This window comes from Abrus precatorius, unplaced genomic scaffold (genome assembly GCF_003935025.1).
Source record: "Abrus precatorius isolate BTA unplaced genomic scaffold, Abrus_2018 Scaffold3, whole genome shotgun sequence".
NCBI classification, from domain to species: domain Eukaryota; kingdom Viridiplantae; phylum Streptophyta; class Magnoliopsida; order Fabales; family Fabaceae; genus Abrus; species Abrus precatorius.
Genome location: NW_020874373.1, coordinates 3,152,192 through 3,168,467, shown reverse-complemented (window position 1 = coordinate 3,168,467; position 16,276 = coordinate 3,152,192). Strand labels below are relative to the sequence as shown.

The 16,276-nt window shown below is 31.0% G+C and overlaps 2 protein-coding genes across 2 annotated transcripts; one reads left to right on the top strand and one right to left on the bottom strand.

Annotated features, from left to right (window-relative positions):
* The first annotated feature begins 526 nt into the window (after window positions 1–526).
* LOC113863351 (NDR1/HIN1-like protein 10) lies at window positions 527–1,705 on the top strand. Its single transcript, XM_027496907.1, has one exon. It carries the CDS (start codon window positions 676–678, stop codon window positions 1,357–1,359), a length of 684 nt encoding a protein of 227 aa, XP_027352708.1. The 5' UTR covers window positions 527–675; the 3' UTR covers window positions 1,360–1,705.
* A 7,871-nt stretch (window positions 1,706–9,576) lies between these two features.
* Window positions 9,577–11,351, bottom strand: LOC113862845 (probable aspartyl protease At4g16563). Its single transcript, XM_027496097.1, has one exon. The coding sequence runs from the start codon at window positions 11,205–11,207 to the stop codon at window positions 9,825–9,827; it is 1,383 nt and encodes a 460-aa protein (XP_027351898.1). The 5' UTR covers window positions 11,208–11,351; the 3' UTR covers window positions 9,577–9,824.
* Window positions 11,352–16,276: the final 4,925 nt, after the last annotated feature.

Here is a 16,276-nt window from a genome sequence, read left to right as displayed (position 1 = left end):
AGGTTCTTTTGTGCCATTTAGTGTATAAGCTATTTTTTAATTTTACTTTAATTATATTAATTTCTTCAATACTAAACGTATTTAATATTTTTTAATTCATATGAAAACTTTTAAAGGATATTGCGATGCAAAAGTAAAAATAGTTATTATGTACGAAATAATTAGCTTATATATTATATATACAGAAAAACTAGCTAATCAGGTGTTTAATGATGAAGTATTTTTAGATTGAACTTATTTCTCTTCTCAGTGAAGATAATTATGGAATTTGTATTCTTAAAATGATTTATTAGGTTTAAAAATAGAAATAAAAATGAAGGGAAAGCACGTAAGAGTCAATGGCGTCGGAAGTGGGAACTTTGAAAGTGGACAAATTCGTATATGCAAAAGCAAGCGCGTTTTGAAACCTAAGTTTGTAACCACTCCGCAGTCTGCACCTCACAACCATTTATTTAACACTTTATGCCGTAATCTTTTGTCCCCATTTGATTTTGTTTCTTAGATTATCACGCGCTTTTCCACACATCCTCTTATATATATACACTCTCCCACTTGTTTTCCGATAAAACCACACACAAGGAGGAAGGTTGGAATAGCTTCCATTCCATTCCATTTCTCATATTCATATTCTTATATTTCTAATTATTATTATTATTTCGTTGCTCTCTTTCAACCATGTATGAGAAACAGCCCCAGTTGAACGGAGCCTACTACGGCCCTTCCATTCCGCCGGCAAAATCTTACCACCGTCCAGCGCGCCGCGGCGGATGCGACTGCTGCTGCGGCTGTCTCTTCAGCCTCATCTTCAAACTCATCCTCACCGTCGTCATCATCGTGGGCATCGCGGTTTTCCTCTTCTGGCTCATCGTTCGACCCAACGTGGTGAAAGTCCACGTCACCGATGCTTCTCTCACCCAATTCAACTACACAGGCAACACCCTCCACTACGACCTCGCTCTCAACATCACTGTTCGCAACCCCAACAAGAGGCTGGGTATCTACTACGACTACATCGAAGCGAGGGCACTGTTCCAGGACGCTAGGTTGAATTCTGATTTCCTTGACCCCTTCTATCAGGGCCACAAGACCACGAACATGTTGAACCCAGTGTTCAAGGGTCAACAGATAGTGACGCTTAACGCTGACCAAACTGCGGAACTGAATAAGGAAAAAAACTCTGGGGTTTTCGAGATTGACGTGAAGCTGTATCTGAGGGTTAGATTCAAGTTGGGAGTGTTCAAGACCAAGACCCTGAAGCCCAAGGTTAGCTGTGACTTGCACGTTCCTTTTACTTCAGCTACAGGAACCACGCCGGCGGCCGGTGGCTTTCAGATCACCAAGTGTGACTGGGATCGCTGATGGATTTGGTTCTATTAGATTCGACCCTGTTTTTATTTTTCTTATCTTTGTGGGTTTTCATATATATGATATTTGTTTATTGGTTAGAATTTTGGATATAGCCATTCTCATACTCCTTGAGGGTTATTCAGGGATTTCATTATTATATCGTATGTGCATTTCTTTGCATTAGTATGTATATCTATGTGATATATTTTCCATCCATTCGGTGGAGGGGATTTTTGGTTTATTGTTTATGACACAGATGTTATTTGTTAATAAATAAATTTATTTTTCCCATCTTTTCTAACTTTGATTTTCCGAAGTTGCATGCTATTGCCATGTATATATATAAAATAAACTTACTTCTTGTACACTTATGGATCGTCATATTAGAGATTAAGTGAGGGTCATATAATGTAATGTTAGTAACATTGTTTTTAACCGATAAGCTTGTGCACCTAAACAATAAAATTAGCAAAAATAGTGTGCTCTTGAATAATTCAAAACGCCTGACTCTTTAGATCGACCTTTAGATATCTGTAACATAAATTATATTAATTATATGACTCTCGCTAATCCATACAGATGATGACGATAGGAAATTGAGAACTTTTCAACATATATTTAAAGACAACTTAGAAAAATTAAATGACTTTTGTATGCCTTTTCAAATTTATTTCTTCTTTTCTCCTTGGTTTTTCTTGCATGATAGTGTAATGATGTTGACTTGAGGAAAGTTGGAAAAATAAATTCTTGGCGCTCTAGTTTTCCTTCGTACGCAAATATTTCCATCATTTGGATTTATGTAGTGTTTTCAACATAATAAATAAAATTACCCATATAAATCTAATGGTGGAGATGGTGGCGACCTTGTCAATGGTCTTAAACTAATCTATTATGTGTTTGGTTAATTGCAGTTGGTGCCTTGTATTTCATTTTTAAATTACTAGTTATACCTTTGGGTTGGTAGTTTTATTTATGACAGCGCGTCTCTAGGTTTCCTTTTATTGAATGATAAAATTTAGGTGTCTATTTTTATATGTATACCTTTCGCAATATTTTTAGTGTTTAAATACTCAATATATACACCTCTCTTTGTTGTAGAAGTTCAATTACTGTTCGAAAATCTTACAACCCTCGATCCCCGAGTGTTTTTAAAATATTCGAGAGATACAAAGTATATATCACTCTGTATTTCACTTAAGGGAGGCATTCATATACCTTGACTGTAACCCGTGAGTATTCAAGCTCCTTATAAAATATATATCTCACATAATTTAGTATGAGTCTATTTCATTTAATATTACTATAGTAGAATTTATATTAACTGAAATGTTGAAGTGCATTTGTAGGTGACTCCACCACCATTTTATGCTCCAAACATACCCTCCTTTCATCTTCACTTTATCATTCAAAGATTAAATTTTAGAGGTTTAATAAACTTGTTTGGAATCAACATATATTGAGAGTTTTTTTATTGAATTATGATAAAAATATATATTACTTAAAGAATAAAATTTTGTCTAAATTAAATCAATCATATTCTAAAGAGACTTAAAAAATAATAAATAAAATAGTAATATTTAAAGGACAAAATAATAACTTTTAGATCCATTTTTCAGACAAATTTCAAAAGCCTTCTCTGATTTTACTTTTAATCTTAAAAAACATAACTATACAAGATACAGTAAAATGTATATCATTTTAATAAATGACAGGAAAAATAGCTTATATAATTACTAAAAATTATTCGTGACCTTCATAAAAATCATAAATAATAATAACAATACAAATTACACTAGTATCAATGTAGTATTATAACTGTAATATTAAATCTTGCCTCTGTATTACGTTAATCATAGTTTTAGCAATGTTCACTGAAGGCATGATAAGTATTTTTTGTTTAAGTGTTTTCCTTTTCTATTTTTAAATATAAAATCATTCAAACTCCAAACCCAGTCATTTTGAAACATATTTTCAGTTTTAAATTTATTTTTATATTTAGAAAACTTATTAATATAATTTTTAGTCAATAAGTGTTGGTAGTATTGTTTTATTTTATTTGTCAAGGCTCATTAATTAAAAATGCCCCGGAACACGTAAAAAAATGCTAAATTACAAGAATATTACAATAGTGCATGATAAGCATATAGAAGTAATAATCCTAAAAACTCTAAATATAATAAAGCTAAAACCAAGCAAATTCTAAAAACTCGTTTCTCTTACACTGAATATAACAATGCTCCGCGGCGGCACTCGAACGATGAAGTTTAAATTCTCTGTTGTTCATGAGAATCTCAACTTCTAGTAATAGCCCAACATGATCACTGATCAGGATTAAACTTGATAATTCATGAGTAATCTTCACGAGTCGATAGAATTAATATATTGTATAAGCTGAGCAGAGTAAGTTAGGCCCAACATAGTCAACGAAGAAATCAGTTGATAAAGCCCAACCCTATCTCATCCACACCACACTTTTATTCTCCTTCATCAGGCAATGAACAGGCCATAAACCCACTTAACAAACAAGTTAACCATTATTTGGGATCACCCTCTGAAACCAAGCTCAAGGACATATATGATCTACTTCTCCTTTAACACTGTTACGAGAGTTAGATTTATATTTATAAGATTTCTATCACACACCAAATTAACAGTTGTAAAATGACAAATTTGACCTTGGCATAAATTGGATGAGCTCACTAAGGGACATTCGAGCGTAGTCCGACCAATGCAATCAAGTCGTGAAAAAAGGTATACATCCCCTAAGCGTAAAATAAGTAGGGTAAATGAAAAAAAATATATAAGAAATAAGTATAAAACTATTTTAAAAAAATAAATAAATATTTTTATCTTTATTTTTAAAAAAATTAAAATACTGTGTAATATAATTAGAATAAAGGTTCTTACATGATAGTGTTGAGTCAAAATTTTATTAGAGAACTCAGCATTTAACTAACGGATATATTAATGATAGGAACTAATGCTTAATTTTCTAAGCACTAAATATTAATAAAAATTTAATAATTATTTTTAAATATAATAATTTTTATAAAAACAAAACTTTTTTAAGTAAAAAATAACTCGTTTGATCCATTCGTATATCGAAATGAAATATGAATTATATATTTTTTACTAAACCTAACACAGTACGTGATAGATAAATTTAAATTTGGATATAATTTTATCAACTTTAAATGTCTCCAAAAAATGTATATCAAGAAGTACTATATATATTCTATTAAATAGTCTAAATTATAATATTTTTTCTAATGATTTTGAGATAAATATTCTTGTTTTTAATAAAAATTATTTTTAATTTCTTAACGTTCCTAAACACACATTCGTAGGTTCATGTTTATTCATTTTAATATAAGAAGTTTGAACTCGTGGGGCTCATCAGGTAAATAGATTATAGAGCTACCTAAGCTGGCAGCTACAATGAAATCTCACCTTTAAACTTTAATAAAATAGACAATGAATTTCGTTACATACAAGTAATTGAAATTGCGTGAAAACTGATTACTAACATGGTTGGATCTTACAAAATTAATATATCTGGTGTCTGTTTCTGAAATGATGTATGGCTAGACTTCCTTTTTATATAAACATAAACTTAGTTATATAATTTAATATTAACAAGGTTCAGTATAATTAATGAATAGATAAATTTTAAGATATTAATGTATAGCAGTTGGTTAGATATATTCGTAGTACCTGTATGTATAATTGTATATAGTCATGCCCCCCATTTCCAATTCCGCTGCATATCAACGTTTATATATTTAGCCTTAGGAAAGTCTTCAACTTAAATCGTGTTGTGCTTAATTCGTATGACTAACTTTTAAGCCTACACAAACATTGTTAATATATTCCCAATTATACCAAATGCCAATAAAGTCCAACAATCACTCGAATCAAGGGTTAATTAACTAAAGTGTCATGATGAATGTGTTGTCAAAATATTTCAGCCAACTTATAATTTATTTGCTTAATTTATTTAATCAGAGTAAAGTATTTGATAAATGAGTTTGTTTTATTAGTTTACATTTTTTTTATTTATAATTTATTATATTTTTCACTTTTATTCTTATTACTTTAATGAATTCTATTTTTTATCGGAATAATATCATTATTTTGGTAAAATGTTAGGCGATAAATTTATTTTGTTTACTCTGTGATACCGTCATAAAATATAATTTAAAGATATCAATTATTTATTTTAATTATTACATTATTTATACTATTTATTTCAATTACTAACATATTTGATTTATAAACAAAGTTATAAGAGTTTAAAATGAACTAATAAACTCAAAATTATGCTAAAAATAAGCCAATGATTCATCACTAAGTTTACGCAAATAAGGGAAGAGTTTATTACAACGTGAAAAAACATGAAAATTTGAACGAAGGAAAGATATATTATACTAAATTAAAGTAGATATGAGACATTGTTCTTTAATGAAAAATTTCTCTTTTTCTAAATAAATTATACACTTACCTTATTTTTTTATTAACCTTTTTTTTATAACAGTACTATTCATCATGTTTGTTATTTTTTTCATCACTATTCACTCGTATGATATATACACCTCTTCGAAAAATAGAAATTGTTTAGTAGATAATTCACACTTAAAGAGGTATAAGGATATAAGAGAAAGAAATAATAAAATAAAGAGATAAGAAAAATAAAAATAGAGAAAGATAAAACAAAATGTTAAATAGATGTGTGTTAATAAAAGTTGTTTTAAAATTGGAAAGATAGTAATAGACCGTGCATGCAGCTGTCTGATGGAAAAGCGCCATGTTGTGAGTTAGGCTAAAACTGTAGGATAGTGTTGGACCAGTAGAGGCCACACAAGATGAAGCGAAATTCAGATAGAATATATAGCATTCAAAATACAAGATTAGATGAACCAAACCCAATTCCCATTTATGGCGTTGTAGGCCAGGTCGACGACGCACATGCTAAAAGCAATCAGAGCATCTTTTTGCTTCTCTCTTTCATCTGACCTTTCTATTTTCCTTGGTAGTTTACTTGTACTGCTTCTGCTCATTTCATCTGTCTCTAACATTCTCTTTCTTTTCTTTAACTCGCAGATGGAATTAGATCATTGGAAACATCCATCTCCATCATCATTTCTTGAATGACTTTTACCTCCCCAAGAATCACGGTTTTTGTTATGATGATCATATGTGAACACGTGTATTCAATCGATAGCTTTAACTCCAAGCTTTCAGGTTATTTAAACCAGGAATAGTCAACAATTCGTAAGGCATGTGCAACTGGTGATTGGCTAGAATAGTTAACAACGGGGATTCGTACTTCGTTACGTTGGATGTATTCATGTAGGGGGGAACCCTCGTCCCCTCTCTGTCTGATCTTAACATGGCCAATTCTCAGATGTCTATATACATGGGAATTTCTATCGGGTTTCGTTACTTCCAATGATGACGTCAATGTGGGGGTGGGATATGGATATTATTTCTTAGAGATTTTCACGTTATTTTATTACTCTATTATGATTCATAAATATCTAAACTGTATTAATATTTATTTATTTTTATTTTTCTATAATATCATATATTTCATCATATTAATCATTTCTCGTTCTTCTATTTTTTTTCTTCTACGAAACATTTTTCATTGTTTTATGGATAATTTGGTATCTTACGCGCGTAAACATGAATTTTCATTTGACTTTATTGTACCCAAGTGTGAAAGGAGAAGATCCATTCCCATTTACGTGACTCGGTCTGGCTCGTGAGCTTTTTCTATGTGCATTTATGTTGTGAAACTTCTCGGTCAGTGACATGTGCCCAATGCGGCTCAGCCACATTACTATAGAAGGATTACAATTATGTACGTTTCCCATCCGTTTGCGTGACTCTGTGTGGTGACTATTGATCTTTCTCTACATGTGGTTTATGTTGAAAAACTTCTTGGTCAATCACACGTGCCACATTACTATAGGACTATAAATACGTGCATATGTTATAACCTGCGCCTGAATATATATAATAGAAAAATGATCGTTTCACGAGATGGGCGTAAAAGAGATACATGCATGTTAGCTAGTAAAAGCAGATCAGTTTTCTTTTCTTGATTTTCGCATTTGCTACCTGGACTTAACAGTTAATTAAGCACACAATGTTTCAAGTCCCGCAATTGAATACTTAATTGAACTTAACAAAAAGGGAGTTCTAGAACTTAATCAATCCGCATCCAATTAGATTCAGCACCATTTGTTGAGTGTACCATTTCGCTCGCACACCTTCAGTGCATTAGCTAATGGTGGTGGTCCTAGTAAACTACTACAGCGCACTAAGCATCAACGTGTCCTGGATTCCAACCTTTTATTAATCATCCCATTTTATTTTCTTCCACAAAATCGACCCCTTCAATGAAAGTTATGTTCAGAGTCTTCATCTAGCTTGTTCTTCGGACTAATTAATATCTTGATAGCAAATCTGTGTAGCCAAATTTCTAGCATCTTTCTCGTATTCTTTTCTCACTCTGTGGCAATGGAATTAAGGAACCTAACTTGCAAGAAGAAAATAATGATAAACACGTCTATTGAGACTGCTTCTGCCCCTCCCGTCTCTTCCTACTAATTTTTGTTTTACCTTAATGTGTAGCATATACAAAATAACAATCGATATAAATCTACTTGTCGCTGCTCAGAATGACAAATATGGGACTATATGACACAGAAGAAAACAAATACACTTCCTTTTCGTGGTCCTGATTTTTATTTATTATAAAATTTGTCACAATAGGAAAAAAATATTAACGTCGTGACTCATAACGGAGACAATATCTTTAAGTGAAGTATATTTTTGAGATGTGTATAAAAAAATTGAAAAATAAGTATTGGATAAAAATGATTATATATACACATTATACACTGTGTTAATTTTTAATGGTTAAAAAATGAAAATGACTTTGATAGTTGGAGTTATTATTCCTTAAGCTTCATTATTTTTGCCTTTCTTTTTTTTCCTAAAAAAAATTATAATTTTAAGAGAAAGATAAGGGGAAAAATAATGATGATGCATAAGACAAATGGTGTGAAGAAAAAATGATAAAAATAAATAAATTATGACTTTTTCGTAAAAAATTATTACTGCTATATCTTTATATTTTTCATTTTTTTAAGACTTACTCTTTTCTTTTACTTATATATTTTTATTACATTATTTGTTGTTTTTTTCTTCCGCATTTTTAACTCCCTGACAATCGTCTCTATTCCTGCGTATGTGATGAGAGACATCATTTTTTCACTCATGTTATTCCGGTACTTGTCTGTTCTGAGTAATAGGATAGGATTGTCCTTTCTGCTTTATTCTCCTAACCCATGACTTTGTCCTTCTGTCCAAATTCATTCAGTAGATGTACAACTTTACAATGTATAGTAAAACATAATAAAGAAAAATGAGAAACGATTTATTATACAATAAATTTGTAATTTTTTTATAACTTAGTTTGATAGGAAGAAAAGAAAAGAAAGTGTGAAAAGACAGATCCTGTGATTGACAGAAATAGAAATAAATTTATTGTTATAAAAAATTATTATATATATTTTTTGTGAGATTAAAATAACTAAAAAAAGTAAAACATTAATTTGACTTTTCTTAACTAAAGCCTGAAGTCTAAAACGAAAAATACAGAGTTATAATCACTTATTACTAATGGCAGAGATTTATAAAAATAAAATAGACACACATTGAAATTATCTCTCATCGTTAAAAAAAAAATTTCCATACAATTTTTATCGTATTTTTCTTCTTTCTTAAAATATATAATTTAATTATTGTTTAATAATATTGATATTTTTAGAGCTTGAGAGATCTAAATATGAAAATTTAAGCTTAATTTAAATGGTTTAAACTGAGCAGAAAATTGATAATAATTATAATTTAGTAAAAAAAAAAAAACGAAAAAACGTAAATATGAAATATAACTGCATGCGGAAAACTCATTTGCCTTGTACTCAATCTTAAAAAATTAAAAATGAATAAAGATAGTATCGAACGAACAACCTACCCTCAATTGTGGCATTGTGTTAAATTTTTACTCTGTCGGTGATGATCAACAAAATAATATTGGCGTGGCATACATGTGCCAAATAGCAAATTGCAAGAAGAGCTGCTTCCTCGAGTGCTAGAGGACAAACAAGAAACACAAATAATGCAAAGAAAAGAGAACACAATGCCCTTTGAGATCCTTCTGAAAGAACATGAAAAAGAATAGATTCATTCTCAAAATGGTGAGTCTCACTTGATAAACCAACCATATATTTATTCATTTGAAATTATTCTTAATATCCATACCCTGTTTCTGCAACATTATGAACCCCACAATGAATTTTAGTTACTGCATTGACCCCAACAATAAATAAAAAATAACAATAAAAACGGTGGCCGCCATCAGCAACAACCATGCACTTCCAATGTTACTTTACAGCTATACTAAACTAAGCACTCCTTTTGCAACTCTTAGGCCGAAATCCGAACCTCTCATTCTCCAAATCAAATTCAACGTAGAAATTCTGCTGCTGATAGTTCCCCAAGATGATCGCCGGACCGGATGCCCTCGAAGGACCGGTACCTCCGCCGGTGACAATGATCAAACACACCACCTTCGAATCGCCCACCAACGAGAAATAATTAGGAAGCGGCAACGTCATTTTGGCGCCGCCTTTGAACTGAAAAGTTAACTCCGGGAAACTCGCCGTCGTCACGCCGGATAAATTAAAACACGGCCCCAATCCCGATTGGGCCTCCACGTCCTTGGCCCGCGTGTAATTCGCCATTTGCTTCTCGAACTTTTGGGCCACCAAATTATAAACGGGCCTCTCCATGAACGTGAAGGTACTCCCAGAGTCCACGATGGTTCCCCCATTACCGTCAGAACCTGATTCCAAAAACTCCAACGGAATCTTCACTCTCTCGCCGCCGACAATGACCTTGCGAAGGTTCAAATAGTAATACTCGCCGAATGCCGAGTTGTTCCCGGACGGGTTCTTGTGAAACGGCGTGTAACTCAGGCCGGTGGTTTTGGCGTCGCCGGTGGAGCCAATCTGCAAAATGAGGTCGCTGTTTTCCCGCGAGTCGTCGAACCGGTGGGAAATTAAGCAGTAGGAGAATCTCTTGAGACCCATCTGCGACGGAAGCGACTCTTTCCCACGTCCGAATCCGGCGATCCCGGAGGGTTGCCGGACGGAGAGGATGGAACAGCCGACGAGAAAATCAGTTACAATTTTTCCCGGAAAATTGAGATTTTCGAGGAGTAAGAAACCAGCGGTGGAGCCCAACCCGTATTGGATGATGTAAGCAGGGCAAGTAAGTGTACAGTTTTGAGATGCGGGTTTGCATTGTGGGCATCGAGATTGAACGTCGTTGCCGAAAAGGTAACCGCATTTGGGGTTTCTGCAACCGACTAACTTGGAAGAAGAAGAGTTTTTGGGAATGAAGGTGGAGATGGTTGATGGGTTGATGTTTGGGAAGAGACAGTGGGAACAGAGGTAGCGAGAGGTGCAGGGGAACCAAACGAGGCTGCTTCCAGTGTCCAAGACGAAGGAAGAGGTTTGGGGTGGAGTTCCGAATTTGAGATCTATGGAGTATCCTCCGTAGCTTTTGGGGAAGACTTGTGTGGTGAGGGATGAAGAATTGCGGTGCTTGAGATGGTGGGCCCTTGTTAGAGAAGCTGAAGCGGCGAGTTTGAAAGCGTGGAATGGATCTGAGGATTGGGGTTTTGTGAATAAAGGGGAGAGAGGGAGAGTGATGGTGTTGGGGTTGGAAGAAGTGCATGCGATTAGAGAGAGTAGAGAGAGTAAAAGGAGAATGTGAGGAGCCATTGGAACACTTGGTGTGTGTGAAGAACTGAAGTGAAAGAATGGATAATAAATGAACCAACTTGATCCTGTTTTCTGTTCTTTCTTTCTTTATAATTATAAATACAGTAGAAATGGAGCACTCAACGGGCAAAGTGGTTTGGGGGCAAGAGTAACATTTGACCTTGAAGGGGATGCAATTTAACAACACTTGCCATCAACCCCAACGGTGGAATTTTTAGTTTTCACGCGGCACAGTTTTGGACAACTTCTCGCACTCTCCTCTCTTTCCTACCGTTTCTCTACGTATACTTTGTCCTTTCACAATGATAGTGATTTCTCTTCTTCTTTTTCACAAATCCTACTCGCGGTAAAATTTAGCTGTTCCATTCAACTGCTATCATTTTTTAATTTTTACAGTGTACAGCAGAGAATAAAACGTTTTGTACGATTTACAAATTTATCTCGGTTGACAAATACTATGATTCACGTGCCCTTATCTTTTTTAATTTATTCGCATGAAATGAAACTTCAATTTAGTAGCTTGAGTAAGAAGACTATTTACCTTTAAAATTCTTACTCACTGGGAATTCCTTCTTATCCATAGTTTTGCAAGGAAGAAAAAATGAAAATAATAATAATCATATATAATTGAGTGGGTCAACCTACCCTACCTTGCTCCTGAGTCGTGACCTGCCTAAACTAGCGAGTGATGCAATTAGAGGACACTGGCGCAGTAAAGGGAAGTGCGACAGTGGAATTGCTGGTACTAGTATGGTCCTGCTTCTCAGTAGTATTGAAATTGATGGTGATGGTGGAACATGGAAAAAACGATATTTTGAAGAAGGGGGAATCAGTGGAAAAAAGAGAAAATGGGTGGAGCTCACTCACGATTTGTTTTTTATATATAACAAATTTTTGTTCCCAATCCAGAAGGGAGAAAACTGACGGTTTATTTATTTATTTTCTTAGAAAACTATTTTTTTTTTAAAAAGACAAAGCGTATTTTTCACTGGTATTTTCTAAATTTTGTTTCCAGAATTAATAAATCAGTTTTATTTATTTTCAACAGTCAATGCTTGTTCTCGTTTTGAATACCAAAACTGATTTTAGTTTTTAAGACGAAGAATGGACACGTCTTCTACCGGCCCAAAACGTTGTTCGTAGATCTGTCATGCCCAAACCTGTAGGGTGCAGACCCAAACACCGCAGGTTAACGCTGATTCATAGCTGTAAACAATTATGAAACCCGTAAACACTTTCATATTTTGAGAGGTGAGTGTCTAAACTAATCCTAGAAAAAAAAAATAAAAAAATATATATATATATAATACATTTTTATTTTTTTTAAATAGTAACTATTTTAGTCTTTGAAAAAATATGATATGTTTATATTTGTATATTTATTGATGAAAGAATTCAAATCATTTTAAGGAACTATTTAATAAAATTTTCAGATTCTAAATTATATTAAACAAAACATTATGAAATAAGTTTTCAGCAGTATTCCTAAAAAAGCCAATTAATATGACATATATCAATCAAGCGCCCACAGTGCAAAACTGACACAGCGTGTCAAGTGGTGGTGGCCATCCAAAGGAATATTTTTTTAAGTATCGAAACAAAAATATATTATTTTTTTCTCAATTTTTTATAAGCACGCTTCAAAATAATTTCGTAGCCTTTAAAATAATATTTTTACAACATTTAAATTATTTTCTATATTTATAATTTATTATTAAATCTTTTATGTTCTCAGTAATTAATATAATTTATAATTTAATTTTAGTTAGTATATTATAATTTTAAAACCCTAATATAACTACTTCAAATTGTTTTGTTAGTTAAAAAAATTATAAAATGACTAAGAAAATTATATTTTTCTTCAATTTGAATTTCCAATTTACGTGGAGAGGCTACAAAATTAATCACCAAACACTTGGTTAGAATCAGCCACTCTTAATAGGCCAGCCCAGTTCAACGAGCTCAATATTGGGCATAGTTTATTAGTAGTTGCTTCTTCGTGGGGAAACTCTTTTTTTTTTGTTTTTGGTATTGTATGCCAATGAGTGTAATATTGTTGTGTGAAAGAAAATCGTGTTCATACTTTATTAATTGAAAAAAATTAATCATGTTAGTTAAATTGATCTGCCACTGTTCATACTTTTGGATGATCATTTTGAACACTCATAGTTATATCCAATTAATCCCGCTCAAAAATAAATAAAATTAAAAAAAATACTCCTGTTTTTTTTATGTTTAATGTTTTATAAAAAAATTAAGAAAATATTTGGTATTGTCAATTTCATAAAAAATTTACTTAATTTCTTATTATATCTTTCGTCTATATTAATTAATATTAGTTTTTATTTTTTAATCAAACAAACATTAAATGTTTGGGCCGGCCTTAGTGGGCCTTTATGGAAATTAGTGACGTTCGGTTGTTGAAGGCAATAGCATGTCACGCATTATTGAGAATATCATAACAACTGTGGTGGAGTTGAATTCCAAAGGCTATTAGAAGTTCAAACTAAAAACTCAGATCTATATATTTAGTCATCTCATCTTCTTAAGATTATTCCTATTCAGAAGAAACTTGTAGAATTGGTTTTTTAATTTGATTTTGTAGTTGATTGTTTTATTTTGTGCTTGTTATCCCTGTTTACTATTTTTTTAAAATGTAACTGTGGATGATGCAATCTTTAATTTGACTCCGGACATTTTGAATCCATGTATTCACGCCTTGCACGGTTTTGTATATGAACATATTTACTTAAAATTTATATATATATATATATATAAACTTTCAAATATATTTGTTTTTGTTTTAAAAAAACCTTCAAATACTAACTGTTTTCTTTAGTAAAAAATTGCAAAGTTGTGTTTAAAAAACATGACCAATTACTTTTTAAGCCTAATTTTATATTTAAATTCGAATGTGTTTTTATTTGACCTAATTTCTTATTATATCTTTAATTGTATGTTAATTAACATATTTAAAAAATAGTTTATCGTAATTAATTTTAAAGGAAAATAATTATATATCACCACTGTCAGTACTGTATTATTTTCACAATTAATCACAGTATATAATTTTTAATTTTTAATAGTGTCTCCCTCTTACTGAAAGTGATCCAATTGATCACTTCTCCCAATAAATTCAATTATGTCTTCTCAATATGACACCAATCACTCAAAATTGCATAAAAGCGCGCACAAGTGTAACGATGATTTATCAAACCAACTGTGGAGCATCTCTCTTTAATGGATTGCAATTTTTTCAAAAAATTATTACTATTTTAGAGTTTTTTTTTCTCGAAAAGATAAAGGCCGTGGAATTTTTTTTATTAGATTGAATAATTTTTAAGTTTTTAAAATATATTGAAATTTAATTATAAATTTTATAAATTTAAACTTATATTTTATAAATGTTAACTTTAACTTTTAATTATTACTAAATAATAATATAATTAATCTAGACATTGATATGCGTTGTTTTTTTTATCACACGTTATTTTTTTATCAAGTCATATCAGTAAAAAATATTTTTAAAATATCAGAACTATAATAAATAAATTAATTTTATAAAAATAAAATTAAAAAATTTGATGTATTTTGAAGATTTATTAACGTATTTTATTCTTAATGATATTTTTCTTCACATGTATAACATCTACACACTAGGATTAATACTTTTATCTTTAAAATTATTTTAAATGTTGTCTTAAAAATACTATTAATTTAAATTATATTAAAATGTTATTTATTATATAACGCCTACCTTAAACAGTAAACAACATTAAATGTGTAAAATCAATTTATAATTCATTTTTGGTCTACTGTATTAATTAACACTAGTTTTTATCTCTTGTCGTGGCATGACTTTATAATTCTTGTTGGATAATTTTATTTTGATACTTTATTATGCGACGCTAAATAGGTGAAAGTAAGAGGAATAAAAAATATAATATTTAAAATTTTAAAAATTATAAAATCAAAATCTAAGCATCACTCTTGTGCTTTGATATGATATGCCCCAAATCCATTCAAAATGATCCCGGCGTAAAATTATACAAAACATTTGAGTATTAATAAAGAAATTATAAATAATTAACTAAATTTAAGTAGTTATATTTAAGAGGAATGCTTAGTATGCGATTTTTTACCCACTATTATTAATTAAAATTTATTAAAATTATAAAAATATATTAATTTAAAAGTGAAAAAAATGTGACTTATATGATTTTTTTTTAATTTTTAATAATTTTGTATTAATAATAGAAAGTGTTTAAGAGAGGATTTTGTATATTTAATTTTTAAAAATTAAAAATATGTAATTTTTAGATTAATTTTATATTTAATATTTAAAAAAGAGAGTTTTATTGTTTATTATAATCTTAACTATCAAATAAAATTAGTTTATGTTAAAAAAATGTAATTTAAATTATATACGTATATTATTTATTCTTATTTTTTACAAAATTATTGAACTTTTTTTAATCATTTTAAAGGCAATTTTTCAAATTTTAAGCCATCAAATATTTCGAAATATTAGCATTTTAAATATAAAACAACTGTGGTGGCTACTCCGCTGTTGAGTGAAAAGGTAAAATATTAATTTCTTAGGACTCAAATTAACTGACATTCAATGTATATATTTGAATTGTGAGGAGAGATGTAATAAAGTTAGCAGGGAGAAATAGAAACTGGGTCTCTGTATATGCATACGATGAACAATAATTAACAAGTTTTTTATGGTCTTAATCATAAGCTAATGACAAACACGGGTGAGCCTTTATAGTAAATACAATGAATTGATATTTATAGTGAAATCATCACGTTCAGATTAAATTTGGTAATGGATTAAGTTCCGACAGATTTATATTTTATAGACAACATGGTATTTATGAATCTTTCTAAAAGCTTGCCAATTTGATTCAAGGTTTCTGAATCCAAAGTACCCCAAAGAACGTGGATTCACACGTGGCATGCATTGTGGATAAACTACATCTTCTTCTATTTGGTCCATGATAACAGAAGTGGACACATTCTATAAATTATTAATTTAGTCACAACCACAGTAATGCTCAAGC